The sequence below is a fragment of the Lipotes vexillifer genome, unplaced genomic scaffold (assembly GCF_000442215.2).
Source record: "Lipotes vexillifer unplaced genomic scaffold, Lipotes_vexillifer_v1.1 scaffold691, whole genome shotgun sequence".
NCBI classification, from domain to species: Eukaryota; Metazoa; Chordata; class Mammalia; order Artiodactyla; family Lipotidae; genus Lipotes; species Lipotes vexillifer.
The window spans coordinates 3,798,869-3,825,939 of NW_006788040.1; the positions used below are offsets into that span (position 1 = coordinate 3,798,869).

Sequence of the window (27,071 nt, forward strand, 5' to 3'; positions counted from 1 at the left end):
GATGCAGGGGACACGGGGTCTTGCCCCGGTCCGGGCGGAGCCCACATGCCGCGGAGCGGCTGAGTCCGTGAGCCATGGCTGCTGAGCCTGTGCGTCCGGAGCCTGGGCTCCGCAATGGGAGAGAGGCCACAGCAGTGAGAGGCCCGCGTACAGAAAAAAAAAAAAAAAAAACTACAAAAAGAGCAATTTCATAGAATTCAACCTAATATGACCAGCCACCGTTCTAAAGCTTTATAGTCCCCAACAACCCCATGACGTAGGAACAATTATTACCCTCTCCCTCGGTAATAATAAGAATTTCTCCCAAAGAGAAGAAGGACTTGGGGGCAAGTGCCGGCTACCTAAACGGCCTCCACAAGTGATTTGAAAGTTTGAGAGAAACAGAGGTCAGTACATGTAATTAATTAAGTGCTAAACAAGATTATCCGCCTGGTGTCCGAAACACGATCCCCTGGGGGGCCACACGCGGCGCAGACTTGGTCCGAAGGGCAGTCCCTCGCGGTACCAGGGGTGACCCGTTTCTCTCGCCCCGGCACGAGCCTCTACGTGCTTCCCGGGAAAGGTGAGCCGGGCTCCGCCACCTCAACCAGTCTTGCTAGAGTAGGCTTATCCCTGCGAACAAAAGCATTCGGAGAGATTGCCGCCTCAGCCACTCAACGCCGAGCCCAGGCCGGCGCCTCCAATTAGATCCGAACTTCCAATTGGTGAAGTGTTGTTGAAGAAGGTGGGACAGAGCGGGAAAGTTCCTCCTCCCTCGGGGTTTCTCAGCCAACCGCGGCGTCGGGGCGGCAGCCGCCGAGTTAGGTTGCGCCGCGTGTAGTGCTCTAGGGGGCCCGAGGGCGGGGCGGGGAGCAGGCCGGGGGCTGCCGGGAGGGGACGCTTCCCGCGGGCACGCGGAGTGAAGACGGTGACAGCCACGCGCGCACGTGCGTGCCCGGCTGCAGCGCGGCCCCGACACCTCCCTCGGCGGCTGAGAAGCGCGCGGGGTTTGGGCCTCCGGCGTCTAGGGGCCCCGTCCCCGGGCGTCACCAGCGTCCCCGGCCCCAGTCCCGGAGAGCCGGGCCGTGCCCGCCCCGTCGGTCCCCGATCGCGATCCCTTCCCGTGGCCGTCAGGGTTCGCCCCCCAACTCCCATTTCGGTTCCCGGGGCAGGGTCCTCGCGGTCCATGCTGGCCGCTGTGGGCCCGCGCCGCTCAGCCAGCTCCCGGGCCGGCCGGCCGGCCACAATGGTGGCCCTGAGGCCTGTGAGGCTCCTCCAGGGAGGCTAAAAGGTCCAGAGCGCAGGCCTCGGGGCGCAAGGGTCCCGAACCTGAGCCCCGCGCCATGGCCGGGGCCATCGCTTCCCGAATGAGCTTCAGCTCGCTCAAGAGGAAGCAGCCCAAGACGTTCACAGTGCGGATCGTCACCATGGACGCGGAGATGGAGTTCAATTGTGAGGTAACTGGCTGCAACGGGCTGCGGCGAAGGGGAGCGCGGCGGGATCCGGCCGGGTGCTGGTCCGGCACCGACGCGGACGCCCTTGCCGCGGTGACAGTGGAAGTGGAAGCTTCGGGATTCTGTTTATATCAGCTCTGGGCAAAGAGAGATGCAACCAGAACTGGAAGGGGCCATCTAGGCCCAAATTCTCATGTTAAAGATAATCGCTGCTTTTTTTCAATGGGGCTTTCGGGTTTGGAAGCACTTCCTGAAGGTTTTCATTCATTGTTACTGCAAGAGTCTGAAAGCATTCGTGGTAGCGAATTCTAGTTTTCAGTGTCACGCTTAAGCTCCAGCTCTATAGAGTTTAAACTTTATTAGATAATATTAGGTACCCCAGATATTATAAGCTGCATCTCGTTTTATTGGGAAGTCTATAGTACTTGTTTCCCTTTTTCACAGCTTAAATTTTCTGGGAAAAAACGAAACAAAACTTTGAGGAAAGAGACGGTGTCTTATACTTTCCGTACAGTTTCTATCATGATGCTAACAGTTATCATTTATTGAATACTTCCTAAATGCCAGATATTCATACACTTAATTCTCAAAACAACTCAATGAGGTAGGTACCCCAAACCATATATCTAGTAAATGGCGAAGGGGGGTTTTGATTCAAGATCTTAGCCAATACAGTACTGCCTCTCAAGTAGTTTAAGTCCTTGCTACTCAAAGTGTGGCCTGTGGACCAGCAGCATTGGCAGCAGTAACCTAAGTCAGGGGTTGGCAAACTTTTTCTGTAAAGGCCCACGTAGTAAATATTTTCAGCTTTGCCGGCTTTAGGGTCTCAGTTGCAACTACTCAACTCAGCTCTACCATGGTAGCACAAAAGCAGCCTTAGACAGGATCAACTTCTAGCATGACAGGGTGAGGAACTCCACTGACCTTGTTCCCTGTAAACTGGTAAAACATTAAAAAAAAAACCCTATTTAAACCCTCTGGAAATTGTCCTAAGGGCAAACATCAAGTGAAGAAACAGCTACTCAAGAAAATCTGAGAAAATTTGGTAAGAAAGGCAAGAGTTTGTGGTATTTGTTTTTGTTTTGGCCGAGAGGCATAAGGGATCTTAGTTCCCCTACAGAGGAAGCATGGAGTCTTAACCACTGGACTGCCAGGGAAGTCCTGAGAGTTTGTGGTATTTGAAGCAAGACCACTACTACCGTCCCTGCTCCCAGCTCTCAACAATGGCTGCAACCCAGTACACTGGGCTCCCTCTCCCCCTAGCTCCCAGTCAGACAGCTTTCTTCCCAGGAGGAGCATGACTTTAGGGCTTCTCCTGCCCAAGGCTACTTGCTGCTGAGGCTAAATCCTGGTTGAGTGAAGCTGAAAGATGGGGCTTCCTTCCTTCACCCAGCTCCTACTTATGGAATGGAAGCTGTACTCTGGGCATGGCCCACCAAGTGTACTGGGGTCCCAGTTGCTCTGTCCCCACCCTCAGTTTGTGAGATGGTGGTACCAGTCAGGAGAGGCAAACTGAGAAGACCTCAGGCTAGTGTGTCTCCCCCTCCCCCCTTCTATCAAGAGCTCAGAGATTTTGCCTGGAGGGAGAAGCAGGCTCCTAATCTCTTCCCAGAAAGTAGTGACTTCATTTGCAGTAGAGTGTGGAGAAATTTATGCCTAAGGGTGCTTTCAAGAACTGTGGAGGTTTTAGTGAAAGGCAGTTGGGAGGAGATTTGTGGATTTAATAAAGATACAGCCTAGACTGTAAGCAAGCTAGTTTGCAGGAGAGAATAAAACAGGTGGGAAGAGCCCTCCTGGGGTAAGAACAAATATCAAACACTAATCTCAAAAGAGCCACCTTTTGATTGGATTACTTTATAGAACAAGTTATGCCCCAGGGCACTGTTGGAAATAATAGAATAATATACCACAATTAGTGGAGTTTAACTGTTGGGTGAGACCAGGGAAAGAGAGGGAGGAGAGTCCTACTAAGACCACTGTCATCTTGGATGACTTTGGGCAAATCTAAGATAAGTCTTCCTGAGGAGCAACATCATAGGCCTTAACACTGTGAGGGGGGAAATAGATTTCACTAAAACAGTCCAGCCAGTCACTAAACAAATAAACAAGCAAATAACAGTGACCAGCCCGGTTGGGTGGGGGGGGGAACCACTCCCTAGAGTTGTTGTAAATATGTTCACAGAACTAAAAGAAAGCATGATTAAGAAGGAAGGTATAATGACATTTTTGCATCAACTAGATAGTATCAGTAAAGCAATGTGAATTATAAAAAGAACCAAATTAAAATCCTGTAATTGGGGCTTCCCTGGTGGCGCAGTGGTTAAGAATCCACCTGCCAAATGCAGGGGACACGGGTTCGAGCTCTGGTCCGGGAAGATCCCACATGCCGTGGAGCAACTAAGCCCGTGTGCCACAACTCCTGAAGCCCAGGTGCCTAGAGCCCGTGCTCTGCAACAAGAGGTGCCACCACAATGAGAAGACTGCACACCATAACAAAGAGTAGCCCCCGCTCACCACAACTAGAGAAAGCCTGTGCACAGCAACAAAGACCCAACGCAGCCAAAATAATAAAATAAATTAATTTTTAAAAGTTCTGGAATTAGAAAATACAATGACTGAAATAAAAAATTCACTAGAGGGGCTCAAGGTAGATTCCAACAGGCAGAAGAAATAATTAGTGTACTTGAAGATAGATTGATAGAGATTATGTAAGGTGAAGAGTAGAGAGAAAAAGAATGAAGAAAAGTGTACAGAGCCTCAGAGAAATGTGAGGATCATTCAGTGCACCAGCATGTGTAATGGGACTACCAGAGGAGAGGAGAGAGAAAAAATATTCCAAAAAAATTGGCTGAAACTTCCTAAATTAATTGAAAAACAATAACCTGTATATTCAGGAAGCTCAATGAACTTCAAGGAGGATAAACACAAAGAGATTCACAGACACATCATAGTAAAAATGCTGAAAGTCAGACAGGGAGAAAATCTGGAAAGCAACAAGAGAAAAATGACTTGACATTTATAAGGGAACCCCAATAAGATTAACAGCTAACTTCTCAGCAGAAGCTGTGGAGGCCAGAGGCAGTGGGATAACATTCCAAGTGCTCAAAGAAAAAACCTGTCAACTAGGAAACCTATCTCCAACATAGCTGGATATAAATGAAAAGGACATTTCAAAAACAAAGTTAAATAAAGACTTTCCCAGATAAACAAAAACAGAGACTTTGTTGTTTAAAGACCTCCCTTACAAGAAATATTAAAGGAAGCTTTTCAGGCCTAAAGCAAGTGACCCCAGATAGTAATTCAAATCCACGTGAAAAAAATCAAAGAGCACCAGTAAGTGTAATAACATAATTATAAAAGACAGTATAAATGTATATTTTCCTCCTTCTTTTAACTGATTTAAAATGCAATTATATAAAATAATTTGTATATAATATAAAATAATATTTGTATATACTATATTGTTGGGCCTATAATGTGGAAATGTAATATATGTTTAATAGGTGTGCCAATAACAGTACAAAGGAGGTGGGTGAAAACCAAGCTGTAATAGGCTAAGGAAATGATTACAGATGGTAAAGTAATAACTACAACAATGTATTGCTGGGTTTGTAACTTTAATAGATATAGTATACAATAATTATAATACTATAAAAAAGGGGGAAGGGAACAGAACTATGTAGAATAACATTTCTATATAATTGCTGCAGTTAAGCTAGTATAAATCTGAAGCTGATTTTTTTAATATATATATATATTTTAAAAATTTGTTTAATTATTTACTTTTTGGCTGCATTTGATTTTCATTGCTGCGCACGGGCTTTCTCTACTTGCAGCGAGCAGGGGCTACTCTTCATTGAGGTGCACGGGTTTCTCATTGCAGTGGCTTCTCTTGTTGTGGAGCACGGGATCTAGGCATGCAGGCTTCAGTAGTTGTGGCACGTGGGCTCAGTAGTTGTGGCTTGCGGGCTCTAGAGCGCAGGCTTAGTAGTTGTGGTGCATGGGCTTAGTTGCTCCGCGGCATGTGGGATCTTCCGGGACCAGGGCTTGAACCCATGTCTGCTGCCTTGGCAGGCGGATTCTTAACCACTGCGCCACGAGGGAAGTCCAATATATATATTTTTTGATGTGAACCATTTTTAAAGTTTTTATTGAGTTTGTTACAATTTTGCCTCTGTTTTTTGGCCCCAAGGCATGTGGGATCTTAGCTCCGCAACCAGGGGTTGAACCTGCATTGGAAGGCGAAGTCTTAACCCCTGGACCGCCAGGGAAGTCCCTCTGAAGCTGATCCTGTTAAGTCAGGATTATGTGGTTAAACCCTAGAATAACCACTTAAAAAAAAAAAAAAACTTTAAAAATACAGTGGAAAAATAAATAAATAAATAGTGGAAAAATCATTAAAGAAATTTAAATGCTTCATTAGAAACTATTCACTTAATGCAAATCAAGTAGCAAAGGAGGAATAGAGAAGTAAAAAAGACAAGAAAAACATAGAAAACAAAAAATAAAATGGAAGTTGTATCCCAAATAATTAGATAACTTAAATGAAGTGGACAAATTCCTAAAATGAAACCAGCTACCAAAAGTGACTCAAGAAGAAAGATAATCTGAATAGACCTATAACAACTGAAAGAGTAAATTAGCAATAAAAATACTACTCACAGTAAAAAAAACCCATGTTCTACCCACTAGTGGCCCAGGTGGCTTCACCACTGAATTCTACCAAACATTTCAATATCAATAAATACCAATTCTTCACAAACGTTTCCAAAAAACTAGAAGAGGAGGGACCATGTCCCAGCTCATTTTATGAGACCATCATTATCCTGATACCAAAACAAGACAAAGATAACACAAGAAAGCTAGAGATCAATATCTCTTATGAGTATGGAAGCCACAATCCTTAACAAAAATATTAGGAATCCAGCAACATATTAAAAAAACTATACTCCATAACCAAGTGAGATTTATCCCAGAAATGCAAGGTTGGTTTAACATCCAAAAATCAATTAATGTAATATATAATGTCAATAGAACAAAAAGCAGAAATTACAGGATTATCTCAATAGATGCAGAAAAAGCACTTGACAAAGTGCAACAGCATTTCATGATAAAAGCACCCAACAAAATAGGAATAGAAGGGAACAGCCCAATATCACACTTAATGGTGAAAGACTGGATGTTTACTTTTTAAGATCAGGAATAAGACAAGGATGTCCACTCTCACCACTTCTATTCAACATCGTACTGCTGGTTCTAGCCAGGACAGTTAGGCAAGACATGAAATAAAAGGCATCTATATTGGAAAGGAAGAAGTAAACCTATGTCTATTTACACATAATATTATCTTGTATACAGATATTTAAATTATTTATTTATTTAACATCTTTATTGGAGTATAATTGCTTTACAATGGTGTTAGTTTCTGCTGTATAACAAAGTGAATCAGCTATACATATACATACATCCCCATATCTCTTCCCTCTTGCATCTCCCTCCCACCCTCCCTATCCCACCCTCCCTGTCCCACCCCTTTAGGTGGACACAAAGCACCGAGCTGATCTCCCTGTGCTATGCGGCTGCTTCTCACTAGCTATCTATTTTACATTTGGTAGTGTATATATGTCCATGCCACTCTTTCACTTCATCCCAGTTTACCCTTCCCCCTCCCCATATCCTCAAATCCATTCTCTACATCTGCATCTGCCATGGCTCATGGGCCCAGCTGCTCCGCGGCATGTGGGATCTTCCCGGACCGGGGCACGAACCCATGTCCCCTGCATTGGCAGGCGGACTCTCAACCACTGCGCCACCAGGGAAGCCCTACATCTGCATCTTTATTCCTGTCCTGCCGCTAGGTTCTTCAGAACCTTTTCTTTTTAGATTCCATATATATGTGTTAGCATATGGTATTTGTTTTTCTCTTTCTGACTTACTTCATTCACTCTGTTTGACAGTCTCTAGGTCCATCCACCTCGCTACAAATAACTCAGTTTCACTTCTTTTTATGGCTGAGTAATATTGCGTTGTATATATGTGCCACATCTTCTTTATCCATTCATCTGTCGTTGGATACTGAGGTGGCTTCCATGTCCTGGCTATTGTAAATAGAGCTGCAGTGAACATTGTGGTACATGACACTTTTTGAATTATGGTTTTCTTAGGGTATATGCCCAGTAGTGGGATTGCTGGGTCATATGGTAGTTCTATTTGTAGTTTTTTAAGGAACCTCCATACTGTTCTCCATAGTGGCTGTATCAATTTACATTCCCACCAACAGTGGAAGAGGGTTCCCTTTTCTCCACACCCTCTCTAGCATTTATTGTTTGTAGATTTTTTGATGATGGCCATTCTAACTGGTGTGAGGTGATACCTTATTGTAGTTTTGATTTGCATTTCTCTAATGATTAGTGTTGTTGAGCATGCTTTCATGTGTTTGTTGGCAATCTGTATATCTTCTTTGGAGAAATGTCAATTTAGGTCCTCTGCCCATTTTTGGATTGGGTTGTTTATTTGTTTCATATTGAGCTGCATGAGCTGCTTGTATATTTTGGAATTTAATCCTTTGTCAGTTGCTTCATTTGCAAATATTTTCTACCATTCTGAGGGTTGTCTTTTTGTCCTATTTATGTTTTCCTTTGCTGTGCAAAATCTTTTAAGTTTCATTAGGTCCCAGTTGTTTATTTTTGTTTTTATTTCCATTTATCTAGGAGGTGGGTTAAAAAGGATCTTGCTGTGATTTATATCATGGAGTGTTCTGCCTATGTTTTCCTCTAAGAGTTTTATACTGTCTGGCCTTAAATTTAGGTCATTAATCCATTTTGAGTTTATTTTTGTGTATGGTGTTAGGGAGTGTTCTAATTTCATTCTTTTACATGTAGCTGTCCAGTTTTCCCAGCACCACTTATTGAAGACACTGTCTTTTCTCCATTGTATATTCTTGCCTCCTTTATCAAAGATAAGGTGACCATATGTGCATGGGTTTATCTCTGGGCTTTCTATCCTGTTCCATTGATCTATATTTCTGTTTTTGTGCCAGGACCTTACTGTCTTGATTACTGTGGCTTTGTAGTATAGTCTGAAGTCAGGGAGTCTGATTCCTCCAGCTCTGTTTTTCTTTCTCAAGATTGCTTTGGCTATTTGGGGTCTTTTGTGTTTCCATACAAATTGTGAAATTTTTTGTTCTAGTTCTGTGAAAAATGCCAGTGGTAGTTTGATAGGGCTTGTATTGAATCTGTAGATTGCTTTGGGTAGTAGAGTCATTTTCACAGTATTGATTCTTCTAGTCCAAGAACATGGTATATCTCTCCATCTGTTTGTATCATCTTTAATTTCTTTCATCAGTGTCTTACAGTTTTCTGCATACAGGTCTTTTGTCTCCTTAGGTAGGTTCATTCCTAGGTATTTTATTCTTTTTGTTGCAGTGGTAAATGGGAGTGTTTCCTTAATTTCTCTTTCAGATTTTTCATCATTAGTGTATAGGAATGCAAGAGATTTCTGTGCATTAATTTTGTATCCTGCTACTCTACCAAATTCATTGATTAGCTCTAGTAGTTTTCTGGTAGTATCTTTAGGATTCTCTATGTATAGTATCATGTCATCTGCAAACAGTGACTGTTTTACTTCTTCTTTTCCGAGTTAGATTCCTTTTATTTCTTTTTCTTCTCTGATTGCTGTGGCTAACACTTCCAAAACTATGTTGAATAATAGTGGTGAGAGTGGGCAACCTTGTCTTGTTCCTGATCTTAGAGGAAATGGTTTCAGTTTTTCACCATTGGGAATGATATTGGCTGTGCGTTTGTCATATATGGCCTTCATTATGTTGAGGTAAGTTCCCTCTATGCCTACTTTCTGGAGGGTTTTTGTCATAAATGGGTGTTGAATTTTGTTGAAAGCTTTTTCTGCATCTTTGAGATGATCATATGGTTTTTCTCCTTTGGTTTGTTAATATGGTTTATCACATTGATTGATTTGCTTATGTTGAAGAGTCCTTGCATTCCAGGGATAAACCCCACTTGATCATGTTGTATGATCTTTTAATGTGCTGTTGGATTCTGTTTGCTAGTATTTTGTTGAGGATTTTTGCATCTATGTTCATCAGTGATATTGGCCTGTAGTTTCCTTTTTTTGCAGCATCTTTGTCTGGTTTTGGTATCAGGGTGATGGTGGCCTCGTAGAATGAGTTTGGGCCTGTTCCTGTCTCTGCTATATTTTGGAAGAGTTTGAGAAGGATAGGTTTTAGCTCTTCTCTAAATGTTTGATAGAATTAGTCTATGAAGCCATCTGGTCTTGGGCTTTTGTTTGTTGGAAGATTTTTAATCACAGTTTCAATTTCAGTGCTTGTGATTTGGTGTTTATATTTTCTATTTCTTCCTCATTTGGTCTCGGAAGGTTGTGCTTTTCTAAGAAATTGTCCGTTTCTTCCAGGTTGTCCATTTTATTGGCATATAGTTGCTGTAGGAGTCTCTCATGATCCTTTGTATTTCTGCAGTGTCAGTTGTTACTTCTCCTTTTTCATTTCTAATTCTATTGATTTGAGTCTTCTCGCTTTTTTTCTTGATAAGTCTGGCTAATGGTTTATCAACTTTGTTTATGTTCTCAAAGAGCCAGCTTTTAGTTTTATTGATCTTTGCTATTGTTTCCTTCATTTCTTTTTCATTTATTTCTGATCTGATCTTTATGATTTCTTTCCTTCTGCTAACTTTGGGTTTTTTTGTTTTTCTTTCTCTAATTGCTTTAGGTGTAAGGTTAGATTGTTTATTTGAGATGTTTCTTGTTTCTTGAGGTAGGTAGATGTTTTTTTTTCTTGTATTGCTATAAACTTCCCTCTTAGAACTGCTTTTGCTGCATCCCATAGGTTTTGGGTCTTCGTGTTTGTTTGTTTGTTTTAAAATTTGTTTAGTTATTTATTTTGTCTGTGTTGGGTCTTCGTTGCAGTGCACAGGCTTTCTCTAGTTGTGATGAGTGGGGGCTACTCTTCATTTTGGTGCACGGGCTTCTCACCGAAATGACGTCTCTTGTTGCGGAGAATGGGCTCTAGGCACGTGGGCTTCCGTAATTGTGGCTCGCAGGCTCTAGAGCCCAGGCTCAGTAGCTGTGGCACACAGGCTTAGTTGCAGCATGTGAGATCTTCCCGGACCAAGGCTCGAACCTGTGTCCCCTGCATTGGCAGGTGGATTTTTAACCACTGTGCCACCAGGGACGTCCAGGTCGTTGTGTTTTTATTGTCATTTGTTTCTAAGTATTTTTTGATTTCCTCTTTGATTTCTTCAGTGATCTCTTGGTTATTTAGTAGTGCATTGTTTAGCCTCCATGTGTTTGTATTTTTTACAGATTTTTTCCTGTAATTGATATCTAGTCTCATAGCGTTGTGGTCAGAAAAGATACTTGATATGATTTCAGTTTTCTTAAATTTACCAAGGCTTGATTTGTGATTCAAGGTGTGATCCATCTTGGAGAATGTTCCATGAGCACTTGAGACAGAAGTGTAATTAGCTATTTTTGGATGGAATGTCCTATAAATATCAGTTAAGTCCATCTTGTTTAATGTATTATTTAAAGCTTGTGTTTCCTTATTACTTTTCTGTCTGGATGATCTGTCCATTGGTGTAAGTGAGGTGTTAAAGTCCCCCACTATTATTGTGTTACTGTCGATTTCCTCTTTTATAGCTGTTAGTAGTTGCCTTATGTATTGAGGTGCTCCTATGTTGGGTGCATATATATTTGTAATTGTTATATCTTCTTCTTGGATTGATCCCTTGATCATTATGTAGTGTCCTTCCTTGTCTCTTGTAACATTCTTTATTTTAAAGTCTATTTTATCTGATACGAGTATTGCTACTCCAGCTTTCTTTTGATTTCCATTTGCATGGAATATCTTTTTCCATCCCCTCCCTTTCAGTCTGGATGTGTCCCTAGGTCTGAAGTGGGTCTCTTGTAGACAGTATATATATAGGTCTTGTTTTTGTATCCATTCAGTGAGCCTGTGTCTTTTGGTTGGAGCATTTAATAGAGTCATGTTTAAGGTAATTATCGATATGTACGTCCCTATTACCATTTTCTTAATTGTTATGGGTTTGTTTTTGTAGGCCCTTTTCTTCTCTTGTGTTTCCCATGTAGAGAAGTTCCTTTAGCATTTGTTGTAGAGCTGGTTTGGTGGTGCTGAATTCTCTTAGCTTTTGCTTGTCTGTAAAGCTTTTGATTTCTCCATCAAATCTGAACAAGATCCTTGCCAGATAGAGTAATCTTGGTTGTAGGTTCTTCCCTTTCATCATTTTAAATATATTGGAAATACCATTTTACCATAATGAGAGCCAACCAGTTGTATGACTAGAATCAAAAAGACATATAGGGGACTTCCCTGGTGGCAAAGTGGTTAAGAATCTGCCTGCCAGTGCAGGTGACACGGGTTCGAGCCCTGGTCCGGGAAGATCCCACATGCCATGGAGCGACTAAGCCCATGCGCCACACCTACGGAGCCTTTGCTCTAGAGCCCGCAAGCCACAACTACTGAGCCCACGTGCTACAAGTACTGAAGCCCGCGCACCTAGAGCCCGTGCTCTGCAACAAGAGGAGCCACCGCAATGAGAAGCCTGCACACCGCAATGAAGAGTAGCCCCCGCTCACCGCAACTAGAGAAAGCCCGTGAGCAGCAACAAAGACCCAATGCAGCCAAAAATAAATAAATAAAATAAATTAAAAAAAAAGACATATAATAACAAGTGTTGGTGAGAATATGAAGAAATTGGAATCCTCATATACTGCTGGTGGTGATGTAAAATGGTGCAGGGACTTTGGAAGAGTCTGGCAGTTCCTTAAACAGTTGAACATAGAGTTACCATATGGTCCAGCAATTTTACTTGTAGGTATCTACTCAAAAGTGAAAACATGTCTATAGAGAAGCTTGTACATGAATGTTTATAGCAGTATTATTCGTAAAAGCCAAAAGGTGGAGCAACCCAGATGTCCATCAGATGATGAATGGATAAACAAAATGTGGTCTGTCTGTACAATGAGATATTATTTAGCATTAAAAAGGAAGGAGGTAACAATACATGCTACAACATGAATGAACCTTGAAAACATTATAAGTGGAAGAAGCCAGTCACAAAAGATCATATATGATTCCGTTCGTATACAAGTCTATTATAGGGATATCTATAATGAAAGTAGATTTGTGATTGCTTAGGGCTGGGAAATAAGGTGCGGGGATAGGGGCACTACAGCTAAAGAGTACAAGGTTTCTTTTTAAGGTGAATGAAAATGTTCTAAACTTGACTCTGATGGCTGCACAACTCGGTGACTATGCTAAAAACCATTTACCTGTACACTTTAAATAGGTGAATTTTAAGGTATGTGAATTATATCTCAGTAGAGCTGTTTTTTAAAAAGCAGACTTTGATAAAATTAAAAAATAATAGACATGACTTTGTTCCAATAAAACTTTCTTTATGGACATTGAAATTTGAATTTCATGTAATTTTCACAAGTGAGGAAATGTTATTAAAATTTTGGGGGGGGCGGAATTCCCTGGCAGTCCAGTGGTTAGGACTCCACGCTTTCACTGCCAAGGGCCCGGGTTCAATCCCTGGTCGGGGAACTACAATCCCACAAGCCACACAGCATGGCCAAAAAATAAAATAAAATTAAAAGTTTTTAAAACTTAAAAAATGTTTTCTTCAATCATTTAAAAATGTAAAACTCATTCTTAGTTCTCAAACTGTAATGGGTTGGACTTGTCTTGTGGGCCACAGTTTACTGACCCCTGATCAAAGTTACTATTTGATACATGTTGTGAGAGACTGACCCACAGGGAAAGGAATTTTTTGTGACATTTGTTCGGCCATAATTTTGCAATGAAAAACTCTTAGTTTTTCTTCTTTAAACAGACCCCAGACCCAAAGAGGATGGACACTATTATCAGCAATGTCGGGATTTCTCAACCTTGGCACTATTGACATTTTGGCTGGAGGGTTCTTTGTGGTGGGGACTGCCCTGTGCACTGTAGGATGTGTAGCAGCATCTCTGGCCTCCACCCATTAGATTTCAGGAGCACCTCCTACCTCGCCCCAGTTGTGACAACTAAAACATGTCTTCAGACACCGTCAACTGTCCCTGAAAGCAAAACACCCTCCTCTTCCCTCCACCCTATCCTCCACCACATTGAGGACCAGTGGAAGGAATAATAGTAGTGATATTCAGAGAGACAGACTGTTACAACATACAGCCTGTCAAGCTTTAATGTACACATAAATGACCTGAAGATCTTGGTAAAATGCAGATTCTGATTCTGTAGTTCTGCGGTTGACTGAGAATTCTGCATTTCTAACAAATTCTCGAGTGATGCCAATGCTACTGGCCCAGGGACCACACTAAAGTAGCAAAGCATTAGTAGTAGTTAAAAGTAGTAGTAGAGGGCCTTCCTGGTGGCGCAGTGCTTAAGAATCCGCATGCCAATGCTGGGGACACGGGTTCGAGCCCTGGTCTGGGAAGATCCCACATGCCACGGAGCAACTAAGCCCGTGAGCCACAAGTACTGAGCCTGCGCTCTAGAGCCCGCAAGCCACAGCTACTGAGCCTGCGTGCCACAACTACTGAAGCCCGCATGCCTAGAGCCCATGCTCCACAACCAGAGAAGCCACTGTGATGAGAAGCCCACGCACCGCAACAAAGAGTAACCCCCGCTCAGTGCAACTAGAGAAAGCCCGCGCACAGAAACGAAGACCCAACGCAGCCAAAAATAAAATAAATAAATTTATAAAAATAAAAAAGATTGTAGTAGAAAGTGCACAGGCTTTGAAATAAGACAGACCTGGGCTTGAATTCCAGCTAAGCTACTTAAAGCTTGGATAAGATACTCAAGCTCTCTGAACCTCAGTATGCACATCAGTAAAATGGAACTACTATTACTGACCCTGCAGGGTTGTTCTAAGGACGCATGGAATGCTTAGTGCTGGGCAGAAAGGAAGGGACTATAGTCAGCCTAAAGCAGGGGGCTTGGGTCACCATGGGCACTGACTGCCCTGTTATGATTTGTCCAGCCATTGTATCTCATCAAACCTCAAATTTCCAGTGAAAATACCTCTTTGTAAACCATGTTCAAATATTCTGTCGAAAATAATGGTAGTTTGATTTATGATGATGGAGAGAACTCTGAGAAGCCACTAGTCTTGCTCTCCTGCTCTATTTTTATGTTGTACATTAACTGAGCAAGATGCTAATGTGAGAAGATGCTAATGCAAAGATGCATTTTGAAAAAAAGAGAGATGGTACTTGAGGAATTCTTGGTTTTATTGAGGTCAAATGTAGGTGGCTTTCTAAGAAGGACTCAATTTCAGAACCAGTGGTAGTTAACATACGAATCATGTTAATGATGCTAATCATTTCAGACTTTTTTGCTTCAGAGATAGGGGGAAAAATCTCTTTCTTGCACCACTTTCTGCATTGCATAATTGGCTTGATGCTGTGGAGGATTTTTCCACTTGAAAGATTTGATAGTTTTCATTTTGAGAAAGTGGGTGCTGAATGTAATTTGCCAGGAGGCTAAATGGTTTTGTTACTTCTTTTCTAGGTAGGAATTTTACTCTGATAATTCAATCTATCAGTAAGAAGAGGCAAATATGAAAAATTTCTCGAACTTGAGTTGTGAGAGATCCTAATACCATCTTATATCAAAACCAAAGCCTCCTTCTCCTGTTTGTTGGCATCCCAATCATTTTCACATACCCAAGCACAATTATGATTGGATTAAATACCAACATTACAGATCATTCCAGCATACAAGTGGACATACAGTGGTCCATAACGGGCGGAACTTTCAAAAGGAGAAGACAGAACAACTCTGGTGATTTCAGTAAGATGTTAAATCCTAGACACCCCAAGATCGAGGCAAATGATTCCCTTCCAGGATGTAAACTCCAGGAGGGAGTTCAAACTGATGTTTGAACCCTGGCTTCTCTGTGGAGCTCTTCTGTGACCTTGGGCAAATCTCTTTTTTTCTCCCAGGCCTCATTTCTTCCACTGTAAAACAGGGGGAAGAACTTGATTTCAAAGGCTCTCAGCTTCACATCCTATTTTAGGTGATCTGGGCAGAAGAAGCTCGTTGTGCAACTTGCTGTTTCACATTTTCCTTCTTAGGTAGGAAGTCATTTCAGGGTTTGAGCATGTAGGTATGAGAAAATCTGCTAGAGGACAGAACAAATATTGCTTAGGGAAAAGAGCCAGCATCCTGATGGGGTATGTTGGCTTAGGTGGAAGGAAGACCCACCACTGTCCCCGTCTCCCTGATTGATCTTAGACTTACCTCTCTAAACCTAAATACTATTATTCTAAATGAGAATAATAGTATTTTCTTATAGGATTGTTTTAAGGCATGAACGAGGTAGACCTTTACAGGCACTTAGCCCAAGGCCCGACCATAGTAACCACTTGGTAAACATTAGCTTCCTATCATGAGTTGGGAGTGTGAGAATAAAGAGGAAAGGTCTCATGCTAGAGGCGCTGTAAATTTTCTCCTTTAATCATCTCCTTCATTTTCTTTGAATCTTCTTCAGGTTATCCATGGCTTTGTAATTGTAGACCCTCTAGACTCCACAATTAGTCTAAATATAGTGAGCTTTACCTTATGCCATATACTTAAGGATCTTTTTTGTAATGTGCTCTATAATTGGTCTCTATTTAGCTTGATGTCCACTGTGATAGCAGGATTCTTTTCTGATTTCTGCCATGCTTAATTATTCTCCATTCCTTTGTCCCCCATGTGTCATTTTGAAATTTTTCTCTTTTGTTTTTGATGACTTCTCCAATTATTCATGCTAGTTTTGCATTCTTCTCCAAGAACATTTTTGGTGCTTGTTTATTCTTAATTTCAGAAGTTAAAAAAGCATTTGCGGTCTTAAAAACCCAGGATTGAGTTTTCTCAGAGCTGGTAATCATTTTAGCCAGCTGATGATGAGGCTTCTCTGGTTTGTGACAGGATGATGTGTTCCATCCTCCTGTCTGTGCTTTGTCTGATTTAGATTCTAAGTCCACATGTTTTAGTACTTTTTAAAAAAATTTTTTTAATTTTTGGCTGCGTTGGGTCTTCGTTGCTGCGTGTGGCTTTCTCTAGTTGTGGCGAGCAGGGGCTACTCTTCATTGTGGCGTGCGGGCTTCTCATTACAGTGGCTTCTCTTGTTGTGGAGCGCAGGCTCTAGGTGCACAGGCTTCAGTAGTTGTGGCTCGCAGGTTCTAGAGCGCGGGCTTAGTAGTTGTGGCTCACGGGCTTCGTTGCTCCTCGGCATGTGGGATCTTCCAGGCCCAGGGCTCGAACCCATGTCCCCTGCATTGGCATGCGGATTCTTAACCACTGCACCACCAAGGAAGCCCGCTTTAGTACATTTTTGTCAAGCAAAAATTTATTACCAATTTAGTGCTGACCTCGGGAAATCTTCGGTCACCTGTGCTGAGTTGAGGCACCTGTCCTAGTTCAGGAATCACTCGACACCACTAGGTGGGGTCAGAGCACATCATTTCTAAAGGAATTGGCCTTTTTTCTCTCCTTTTTTTGAAGTACTTTTAAATATAAATTACAATATTCACAGAGTCCAGGGCAGGAGGAGTTAATCCACTAGGTAACACTTAGTCATGGGTGGTGTTTCAGAGTCTGTTCATTTTACTTCATGTTTAGGCATTTGAAATTGAGCTTTGTGCTGCCAGCACTGAATTTACTATTGTTTCCTATTCATAGCTCTCCGCAGAGTTCTTATTCTCAGTGTTTGAAACATTTTTTTTTAACATCTTTATTGGAGTATAATTGCTTTACTATGGTGTGTTAGTTTTTGCTTTATAATGGTGAATCAGTTATACATATACATATGTTCCCATATCTCTTCCCTCTTGCGTCTCCCTCCCTCCCACCCTCCCTATCTCACCCCTCTAGGTGGTCACAAAGCACCGAGCTGATCTCCCTGTGCTATGCGGCTGCTTCCCACTAGCTATCTATTTTACGTTTGGTAGTGTATATATGTCCATGCCACTCTCTCACTTTGTCCCAGCTTACCCTTCCCCCTCCCCATATCCTCAAGTCCATGCTCTAGTAGGAAACATTTGTATTCATTGGTAATTGCTGAATATCAACAGCATGCTTGGTGCTAAAAAACTTGTATTTTTCATTAACATGACAATCACCATTTTTGTTGCATTAGAGAGTTCATTATTGTAAGTCAACTCCTGATTATTAGTAGTAAGGAACATGATTGCAGTGGCAGTACCTGAGTAAGGGAAAGTAGAAAGCACACAGAAATTAAGTGTTAAGGGTCATTGACATCCCCCCAAATGATTTTAAGATATAGAATGGGATGTTAAAGCATTAAAAGAAAATGATTATAGCAGTGAAAAAAGTACTCCACGGTTTATACAAAACATCTCAAGCTCGCAGACTCAGAGGGTATTAATCCTGAAAGCCCACTTGATGAGTGTGGAAGCTGAGACCCAGAGAGGTTAAGCGACTTTCCCAACACAGCGGGTTTGGGTGTTTTATAGCTATTTGACAAGGCCACGATTGCCCTCATGTTGTGAGTTAAATTCCAAAGATAGAGATTGTCTTCTTTACTTTGGAGGAATTGCAATGCTTTTATAGCATATAACTATTGTTTCTTTTTGCTTTGTCATCTGTCAGCTGACTTTCAAAGCTTCAAGCCTCTCATCTTTTTTCACAGTATTATAAAATTTGGGCCTTGCATGGGGGCACAATTGATTGACAGGTGAAGAAACTGAGGCGCAGTTGAGCTGCGTGGCTCACCCAAGGTTGTGCATGGTGGAGGGGGGAGTTTAGGATGCAGATTCCCTCTCTGGGCTCACGGCCGCTGCTAGAACCTGTCTCCACTAAAGCAGGCAATGTGCCAGGAGCTGCAAACATAAGAACTTTTCTCCCCCCAAAAAATCTATAATTCATTTTGTTTTGAAAGACTTCTCAGAGTTTAAAACCTCCGTTTTGTGGCTTGCCGAGGCGCTGTGATCTGTTTCTTACTGGTGTCTTGTTCTGTGGAAATTTTTCTTGGTAGGCTTTTTGAGATTTAGATTTCCTTGCCAAGGTATTTTTAGAAAGTGGAGATCAGTATGTGTCCCCAAAGGGGGGGTGGTATATACCTCCAGGCCCAATTATGCAATTAGAATTTTAATGAGGAGTGTCATAAATTTCTTGCTTCATTGCAATCATTACCTAGAAGACTGTTCTACTCAGAAGGCTCAGCTTAGGTATCATCATCATTATCATCAACATCATCAGCCAACCACAAGCATTTGTGAAGTGGCCACAGATTATACAGCACTTGTGTGGGTCCTGGGAGACTTAGAGAGAGAGAAAGAGGAAGGGAGAAGGGGAGAGAGAGAGAGGGGGGGGGGGGGGGGGGGGGGGGGGGGGGTGGGAGTGTGTGTGTGTGTGTGTGTGTGTGTGTGTGTGTGTGTGTGTTAGCCCTTGTCTTCAAGGAGTTTATGATCTGCAGAATTGCAGGAAGGACAGGAATCTTGGGCAGAGACAGACACCTCATTTTTCCGTGTATGTAAAGTACATACTAACTCACATATCTGGTATTGTATGCGGGGGAGGGAGACAGTGGCGAGATAAAGAAGGGATCTTAGAAAGGTCTGGTTGTGGGTAACTAGAGGCATGTAGGTTTGCTGACCAGGGAGGGCACAGGCTGCCTTGTAACAAGGCAGAGCAGTTGGTTGGAGGAGAGAGGAAGTATTTGGTGGAGGGCCTTGAAACCAATGATTTAAATACATTCAGCATACTAACAGCGATGATTGGAGGGCTGGGAGAGGAAAATTACTTGCTGTGGTTGATTATGGCAGAAACTGACAGGGCAAGATTGGAATTGAGTGTTTTGTTTTGTTTTGTTTTCGCAAAAAGGAGGTTTGTGAGATTTTGTGCAGATCGAGGTAAGGGATTTGGGGGTCGTGATTGGTAGAGCAAAGAGACGAGTCTTTTTTTGGCTAAAATCTTGTTTCTGTTTGGAGGGTCTCCTTTTCCCTCAGAAATAATGGCTGATTAGGAGTGGTGTGTGTGTGTCCTTACCACGACAGGAAACACAGACATGAGACACAGAACCTGCTTCCATGGTATGAGTCGGGGCGGGTCGGTTTTACACCCCCATTACTGCACTCTTTTATCCTCTTTGATTAACTGGAATAGATTTTAATGGGACTCATTATTCACTGCTGCACAGCAAAATCATTTTTATAACTCTTTCCATTGTGTTTATCTTGTAAATGGAGGTGTTTGGCATCTGTTTTTTCAAAACAGACCAATAAAAGTTGTATTTAGGTTTGGATTTGGCACATCAGCATCTTAAATTCTCAACTCTTCTCTGAAATCAGTTCTCGTAGGGCAGCCACGACTGCAAAAGTCAACTAGGGGTGAACGTGGAGAGGGGAGATCACAGCCCTCCTTGCTCTCGCGTTCCGGAAATCACGGTAAACACGCTACATGTGTCCTGAGCCTGGGGAGGTACAGTCCCTTCTATTGCTCTATCTGTAAGGGAGCTAACCTTTCAATAGTTTTTATGGAAAATGCTGGGGCAGCTTGTGAACTAATTAGAAGAAACCCTGATAAGTGAATGCCGGGTCTGTCCGTCGGTTCTCTTTCCTCTTCTGTGGAGTAGACAGCCAGTCAAATAGCATCTCTTGTGTGGCTGATAATCCTGTCCCCCGACATCTATGAAATGGGATGTCACTTCTCTGCTGGCTTCTCCAGGTCTGAGTCTTCTCTGTAAAGCTGAAGTTTCTCTGGGGCTTCTGATTCTCAGGCATTTCACACATGGCAGCCACATTCAATTCTCTGCACGGCCCACAGAAAGCAGTGCGAGAAATGCAATGCGAAGGCTGCCAAAGCCAAAAAAACAAGTGATGGTTTTAGGGTTGTGAGTCTAAACCTGGCCTGTTGTAAGAAGATGTCTCAGACGTTATTCAAAATGCTTCCCCGGTTAATAGACCCTGATTGGTCCTGTAGGTTATTGGTGCCAGTTGCTTCCAACAACAGAAAAGTGCTGCATTCCAGCTACGTTCCTGCTGCAGAGCCTAAGTGCTTAGTGCTATTTCCTTAAAACATTTGAGGTTGATAAATGACAAGCACTTCACGCTGGGTAAAGCTCATAAATCCAGCCCCTACAAAAGATAACAAGCTGACGGCACTTAGTCCTGTTTATAAAGTTCATACACATCCATCTGTGATAGAGGCACGGGATGGATCTGGGAAATAGCACCGCAGCCCGTTAAAGTAATGCAAGAACACAGCCACGATGCAAGACGCGCCGTGTGCCCAGACTCCCTGCCATTTGCCCTGAGCTTCAAGGGCATCTGGAGGCCGAGGCCCACAGAGCTGGAGCCCACACGCCATGGAGTCCGGCTTCTTCCTGCAAATCTCCTTTCTCCCTCCCTCCACCGCTCCTTTTCTGCCTGCAAGATGAGCCCCTGCCTCGTCGCCTCCCTCCCTTCGCTGGTCTGAGCAGAGGTGGGGGTGAGGGGGTATGTGGAGCAGTGGAACACTTGCCCCAGGGCAGAAGAGATGAGTTCAGGTGAACATTTCATCAGCACCAGGGGCTGTTCTCTTTTTGGCAATCTGTTCGGGAAAAATGACAAACCCTCCAAAAAGGCCTGTAAGTAGCATAAGTGCAAAGCCTGAATGGCTTATGTGCTAGCAGGTATCAGAAGAGAAAATGTTTTAATAAAAAAAGAAACACGAGACTCATCCCACTGGTCGTGGCTCCTTAGAGACGTGGCAGGTATTGTTCAGGGGGGCCTGGCCGCTCAGAGCAGGGACTGAACGACCCAGGCCCTAAGTGGCCGTGGTGGGTGCAAGCTGTCACACGCGTGGGGCTGAAGCCATGTACACAGTACTGCACTGAACATTCAGTACTGCAGATAGGACAGTCACGCTGCTTGTCAGATACCAGAAGAACACAAAGAGCGTTCCTTCACTTGACAACAGCCTGGACCCAAGCGGCAGACATGCTGTTCCCTCCGGCTGGAGTGACCTCTCTTCCTTCAGCCCCTTCACCAGAGGACCAGCTGCTGCCTGGCTTTTGAGACCCAGCTCAGACAGCATCTCCCCAGGGAAGCCACTCACCCCACAGACACCCAGGCCCGAGCTGTGTTCCCTCAGTCCTCTGTTCTGTGAGCATTTGCCAGGTTGCACTTTCCTTATCTGTTCGCCTGTCTTCCCCATCAGCCGTGAATAGGGACAGCGTCTTGTCCCAGATTCATCATTCATCTCTGGGGCCGAGTGCAGTGACTAGGATGTAGTGGGTGCTCAATAAATGCTTGTCAAGTGAGTGATGGCGTGGTTAGCCCGATGAGAATTGATGGTGCCCTTTCTGATCTGCCATCCATCATGCGTGGAGTGGAACACAACTGGAGGCTTTAAACGATGCCCCTTGAGAATATAAGAAGAGGCGGGGTTAGAATGAGTAATCACCACCTTTTATTGAGTATTTACTGTGGCACCTTCTTAGGCTTTTCAAATGTATCAGTGCACTTAATCCTGAGATCAATCTGCTAAAACAGGTTCTGTTTATTATCCCTGTTGCAAAGCACAAGGAAGTTCAATAACTTGCCCAAGGTCACACAGCGCCAGCACTGAGATTCATACCCATGTTAGATAACCACTGTTTCTCTCTGCCTTTTAGACTGGTTCCTGGAAGGAATTAAGCCCTAATCTTCGGAAGCATCCATCTTATGTAATGATTTAACTTCTCTCCTGTACATCTAGAATGGTACGAGTTATGTTCCATCCTAGGGAAAAAGGAGAAAACAGCCACTCAGACAGCTTTCTGTGGTTCACACGACAGGTCAGAGTTAGGAGACAAAGAATTGGCTTTATTTTAATTTTATTTTTATTTTTATTTTTGGCCATGCCATATGGCCTTCGGGATCTTAGTTCCCCAACCGTGCCCCCTGCAGTGGAAGCGTGGAGTCCTAACCACTGGACTACCAGAGAATTCCCAAGAATTGATTTTATTTGTTTGCTTTTTTTTTTTTTGTGGTACGCGGGCCTCTCACTGTTGTGGCCTGTCCCGTTGCAGAGCACAGGCTCCGGACGCGCAGGCTCAGTGGCCATGGCTCACGGACCCAGCCGCTCTGCAGCATGTGGGATCTTCCCCGACCGGGGCACGAACCCGTGTCCCTTGCATCGGCAGGCGGACTCTCAACCACTGCGCCACCAGGGAAGCTCCCAAGAATTGATTTTAGACGGTAGTTGAAAGCACAGCCAAGTGTTCCCCAGCCTCTGTTCTCCAGCCAAACTGAACTACAATATTGTCATTTCCTACAAGAACCATCTAGACCTCTAGACCTTTGCATATGCTCTTCCCTCTGCCGGTAACACACTTCCCTGCTCTCTCTTCCTTCCCCAAGGCTGGTCTTCACTTGGCTTCTCTTTCCCACCAGTTCAGATGCCATTGCCCACCCCTTCAAGATAGAGGGTCTCTCCAGTCCCTGATGTCCCTGTTGTGGCACTGGGTGCTATAGTGCTGACCACCACACCCGGGGTTGATTTGTGTGTGGGGCGAGGGGAATGATTATCTGTTTCTGACAGGTTCACACCCTGGGCCTGTTGTTTTCTGTCCCCCATTTATCCCCTGCACCTCGGCTGGTGCTCGGACACAGCGTGTGTTCACTAAATGTTTGTCAAAGGAGTGGACGAATGGGGGTTCATTTTGCTTTACACTTTTGAGCCTCGGGGTTTTGAAGTGGTCAAGTCTGTTCTGTCACACAGCCATTGTTTGCCACGTCTTGTGTGTACACACTCGGCGGGTGCCGTGGGGAGTAGAGAGATGACCGGCGTTGCTCTTGTTCTGAGGCGCCTACGATCTAGGGAGATGCTTAGGTGGTCACATCACCTTCCCACATCAGCACAGCACAGTGGACCAGTGATAGAACTGGAGGTGGCCGTGCTCATGCTCTTGCGAGTCGGCAGCACCAAGGAAGCCCCGTCGCAACCCAAGACCTCCCGTCCTCAGGGTGTCCCAAGAACCACCAGGAGTAACTGTGACTGGTGGTTCTTGTTTGTGAAGAAGTAGAAACCCAAATTAGGAAGACTAAGCAAGCCTCATACATTTGGGGAAGGCATGTTGAAAAGTGCACCCTCATGTAGGTAACAACACATTGGAGGTTAGATTTAGCCCAAGAGAAAAACTTAATGACTTAAAACTAGAACACTTTATTTTGTAAATAGAGCTAAGACTTAAAATCAGGTGTATTTAAGACATCTCTACTTGGTTTCCTCAGGCACCCTATGTTACTTTGTCTAGAACTTAATTACTCATCTGTTTCCCTCAAAACTTGCTGCTCCTGCTTCTCCTGTCTTCCATCCCTCCTCTACTGGAACCACCTGATGCTCAAGCCAGGAATTCAGGTGTTCCTCTCGATGCTTTTCTAGTTCTCAGGCTTTCTCTCCTTCGCACTGCCTTCATCAAGGCGGGAGTTGGCCTCCCTTCTGCCCTTCTTGATTCCAAGCTCCTTTCCTCCAACCCATTCTCCACCCTGTTGTTAGTGCACATTATAGAATGCAGGTCTGATCCCATCATTCCTCTGCCTCTGGGTATATGGAGAATCCTGGTCCATCCCCACCAGGCCCACTGAGTTCAGGCTGTCTGTTTCACCTCTGCCAGATGACATGCAGTTCCCTGTAGAGATCATGACGTTTGTCTGTTTTTAGACTTATTTCCTTTTCTCCTTTAACTAATTCTCCCTTGTTCTTTAAAGCTTTTTCCAATCTGGGTCGTTACTTGAGTCTTCGGCAGGGAACATTCTTCCAGAATTTCACATCCTCAGTGTCTAATATTGCTGGGCACATAGGATGTGCTGTGTAATGCTTGCTGAAAGATTAGCTGAGAGGATGGGGAGTTCCCTGGTGGCCTAGTGGTTAGGATTCCAGGCTTTCACTGCTGTGGACAGTGTTCAATCCCTGGTCGGGGAACTGAGATCCCACAGGCCTCGAGGTACAGCCAAAAAAAGGATTAGATGAGAGGAAGCAGAGGCTTTAATTCACATTGAGCTGTAAAGGAGCAATAAATAGCTGGCTCTTCTGAAAATGGCTTTTGTTTTAAGGTGGGAGAAGAGTGTTAAGATACCAGTTACTTTACTGGAAAAGGTGTCTGGGGAGTGCTGGAGGAGAGCAAGATGAAAGGAACCCCACAGAGCAGAAAAAGGCGATCTGGGGGGTTGCCTACCTTAGAGCACCAAGAAGGCCAGTTGTCTGCCGTAGCAGGCTGCCGAAGAATGTTTCCTTATACAGGAAGGGGACAGGTCTACTGTGGGTAATTAATTACTCAGACTCATTTACAATTTGACACCCTACAATTCTTAAAGTTGAAAATATAAGCCAGGCATTCTGAATCGGTGTGAAAATTTTTCTCCTCTCTTCACTTTATTGCAAGCTCCATAGTAGCAAAGACATTGTCTCTGCATTCAACAGAGACAATTTTGCATTTTAGAAACAAGGAAGTAGAAAACTGCATTAATATGAGATTATGTTTGAGAATTTAAGCTCCCAGATCAGGAAATCCACTCAGCATTCTCTTGGTAGCTCTCGTTTAGATGCACCACACACCCACTTGCAGACAGCCCCTTTTGTGCCAGAGCCCGCCCTGCGGTGGCCGTGAGTTATGGCGGATTGAGGATCATTACCTTGATCTTCTTGGCCCTTGGGTATTTCACTTCTCCAAGTTAATGTGTGCTCTTAAGTGTTACATTATCTTGTAGCAAAGTAGTCATTTATAATTTATATACTATGTACTGGCTTAAAATAGAAACAAGAGGATAATCAGCATCCTGAAGCTCCTAGTTTTCCAAAATAACATTTCCTCAGTGAAGTCCGCCTGTAGGAATCAAAACCTACCGTGAATTAAAAAACCCTTTGTCCCAGTGTCAGACTGGGACACAGGTGTGCCAACAAGCATTATTAAGCCTTACAAAAGGGGAAGATCATCTTTTAAAAATAAAACATTTTATTTTATTTTACTCAAAATAATTTCTAAAGAACTCAACCTTTGTAGTGTTGCAGGGGCCCTACTGAAGTCACAGAAAGGGGACGGGGGCAGAGCTAGAGCGTCTTTTGGAGAAGGGCAAAAGCTAATCCATATCTCCACCCCGTGTCTGCTGCAGTTTTTTTTTTTTTTTTTTTTTTTTTGTATGAAAAAAAAAGCAACAGAAACAACTAAAGCCTCATGCTCTATTCTCTCAACTCTGCTCAGAGGTAACCATTATGCTTTAGTTACTATGTGTTGTTCCTCTGTATGTTTTTGGTTTTTTTATTACCTGTATGTCCATGGTATCTTAAATTTTTACATAGATAACATCATCTTGTATATTATCTTTTTGCAATTTGCTTGCTTCACCAAACATTACAGTTTTGATATTTTTTATGCTGATGTTTTAGAACAAAGTCATGGATTTTAACTTCTGTCATGTTCTAAGCTATCAGACAGGTATTCTTTTCAATAGATTATTTGTATATCCCTGTGCCAGTAACACATTTTTGAGTAATATAGCCTTATAGTAAACATCTTTATTGGGGTATAATTGCTTTACAATGGTGTGTTAGTTTCTGCTTTATAACAGAGTGAGTCAGTTATACATATATATATGTTCCCATATCTCTTCCCTCTTTGTCTCCCTCCCTCCCACCCTCCCTATCCCACCCCTCCAGACAGCCACAAAGAACCGAGCCGGTTTCCCTGTGCCATGCGGCTGCTTCCCACTGGCTATCTACCTTACGTTTGTTAGTATATATATGTCCATGTCTCTCTCTCGCCCTAACACACCTCACCCTTCCCCCTCCCCATATCCTCAAGTCTGTTCTCCAGTAGGTCTCTGTCTTTATTCCTGTTTTACCCCTAGGTTCTTCATAACATTTTTTTTTCTTAAATTCCATATATATGTGTTAGCATACGGTATTTGTCCTTCTCTTTCTGACTTACTTCACTCCGTATGACAGACTCTAGATCTATCCACCTCATTACAAATAGCTCAATTTCGTTTCTTTTTATGGCTGAGTAATATTCCATTGTATATATGTGCCACATCTTCTTTATCCATTCATCCGACGACGGGCACTTAGGTTGTTTCCTTCCATCTAGGCTGCTCCTTTGCTCTTTGACTTTGAATATACACACGGAGAAGGATGGGCTTTCCTGTTGAGTTCCTCGTAGGGAACACGCCATCCATTCACATATATTAAAAATAGAAGGCCTGGGCCTCCCTGGTGGCGCAGTGGTTGAGAGTCCGCCTGCCGATGCAGGGGATACGGGTTCGTGCCCCGGTCCGGGAGGATCCCACATGCTGCGGAGCCATGGCCGCTGAGCTTGCGCGTCCGGCAAGGGGAGAGGCCACGACAGTGAGAGGCCCACGTATTGCAAAAAAAAAAAAAAAAATAGAAGGCCTGCTTGAAAAATCCTCTAGAATCAGGTTTTAGCAAACACCAATCAGATTTTAGAGGTCTTATTTTTTTTCCTTCTTGCTTTTATAAGAAGTCTCTGAACCCTGAACTTTCCCCAGTTCCTTTTCATTGTGCATCTTCAGTGTGCCAGGACCTTGGGTGGAAATTTCTAATGAGCAGGAGGAGGACAGACGCCCCTGCAGTCAGGTGGTCTTCCTCTTCCG

The 27,071-nt window shown here is 43.4% G+C and overlaps 1 protein-coding gene across 1 annotated transcript in view; it reads left to right on the forward strand.

Moving 5' to 3' along the window:
* The first annotated feature begins 877 nt into the window (after positions 1-877).
* NF2 (NF2, moesin-ezrin-radixin like (MERLIN) tumor suppressor) overlaps positions 878-27,071 on the forward strand; it is a 67,909-nt gene continuing 41,715 nt past the window's right edge. Inside the window, 1 exon segment of the mRNA XM_007461176.1 lies at positions 878-1,436. Coding sequence (XP_007461238.1) covers positions 1,323-1,436 — 114 coding nt within the window. The 5' untranslated portion in view covers positions 878-1,322.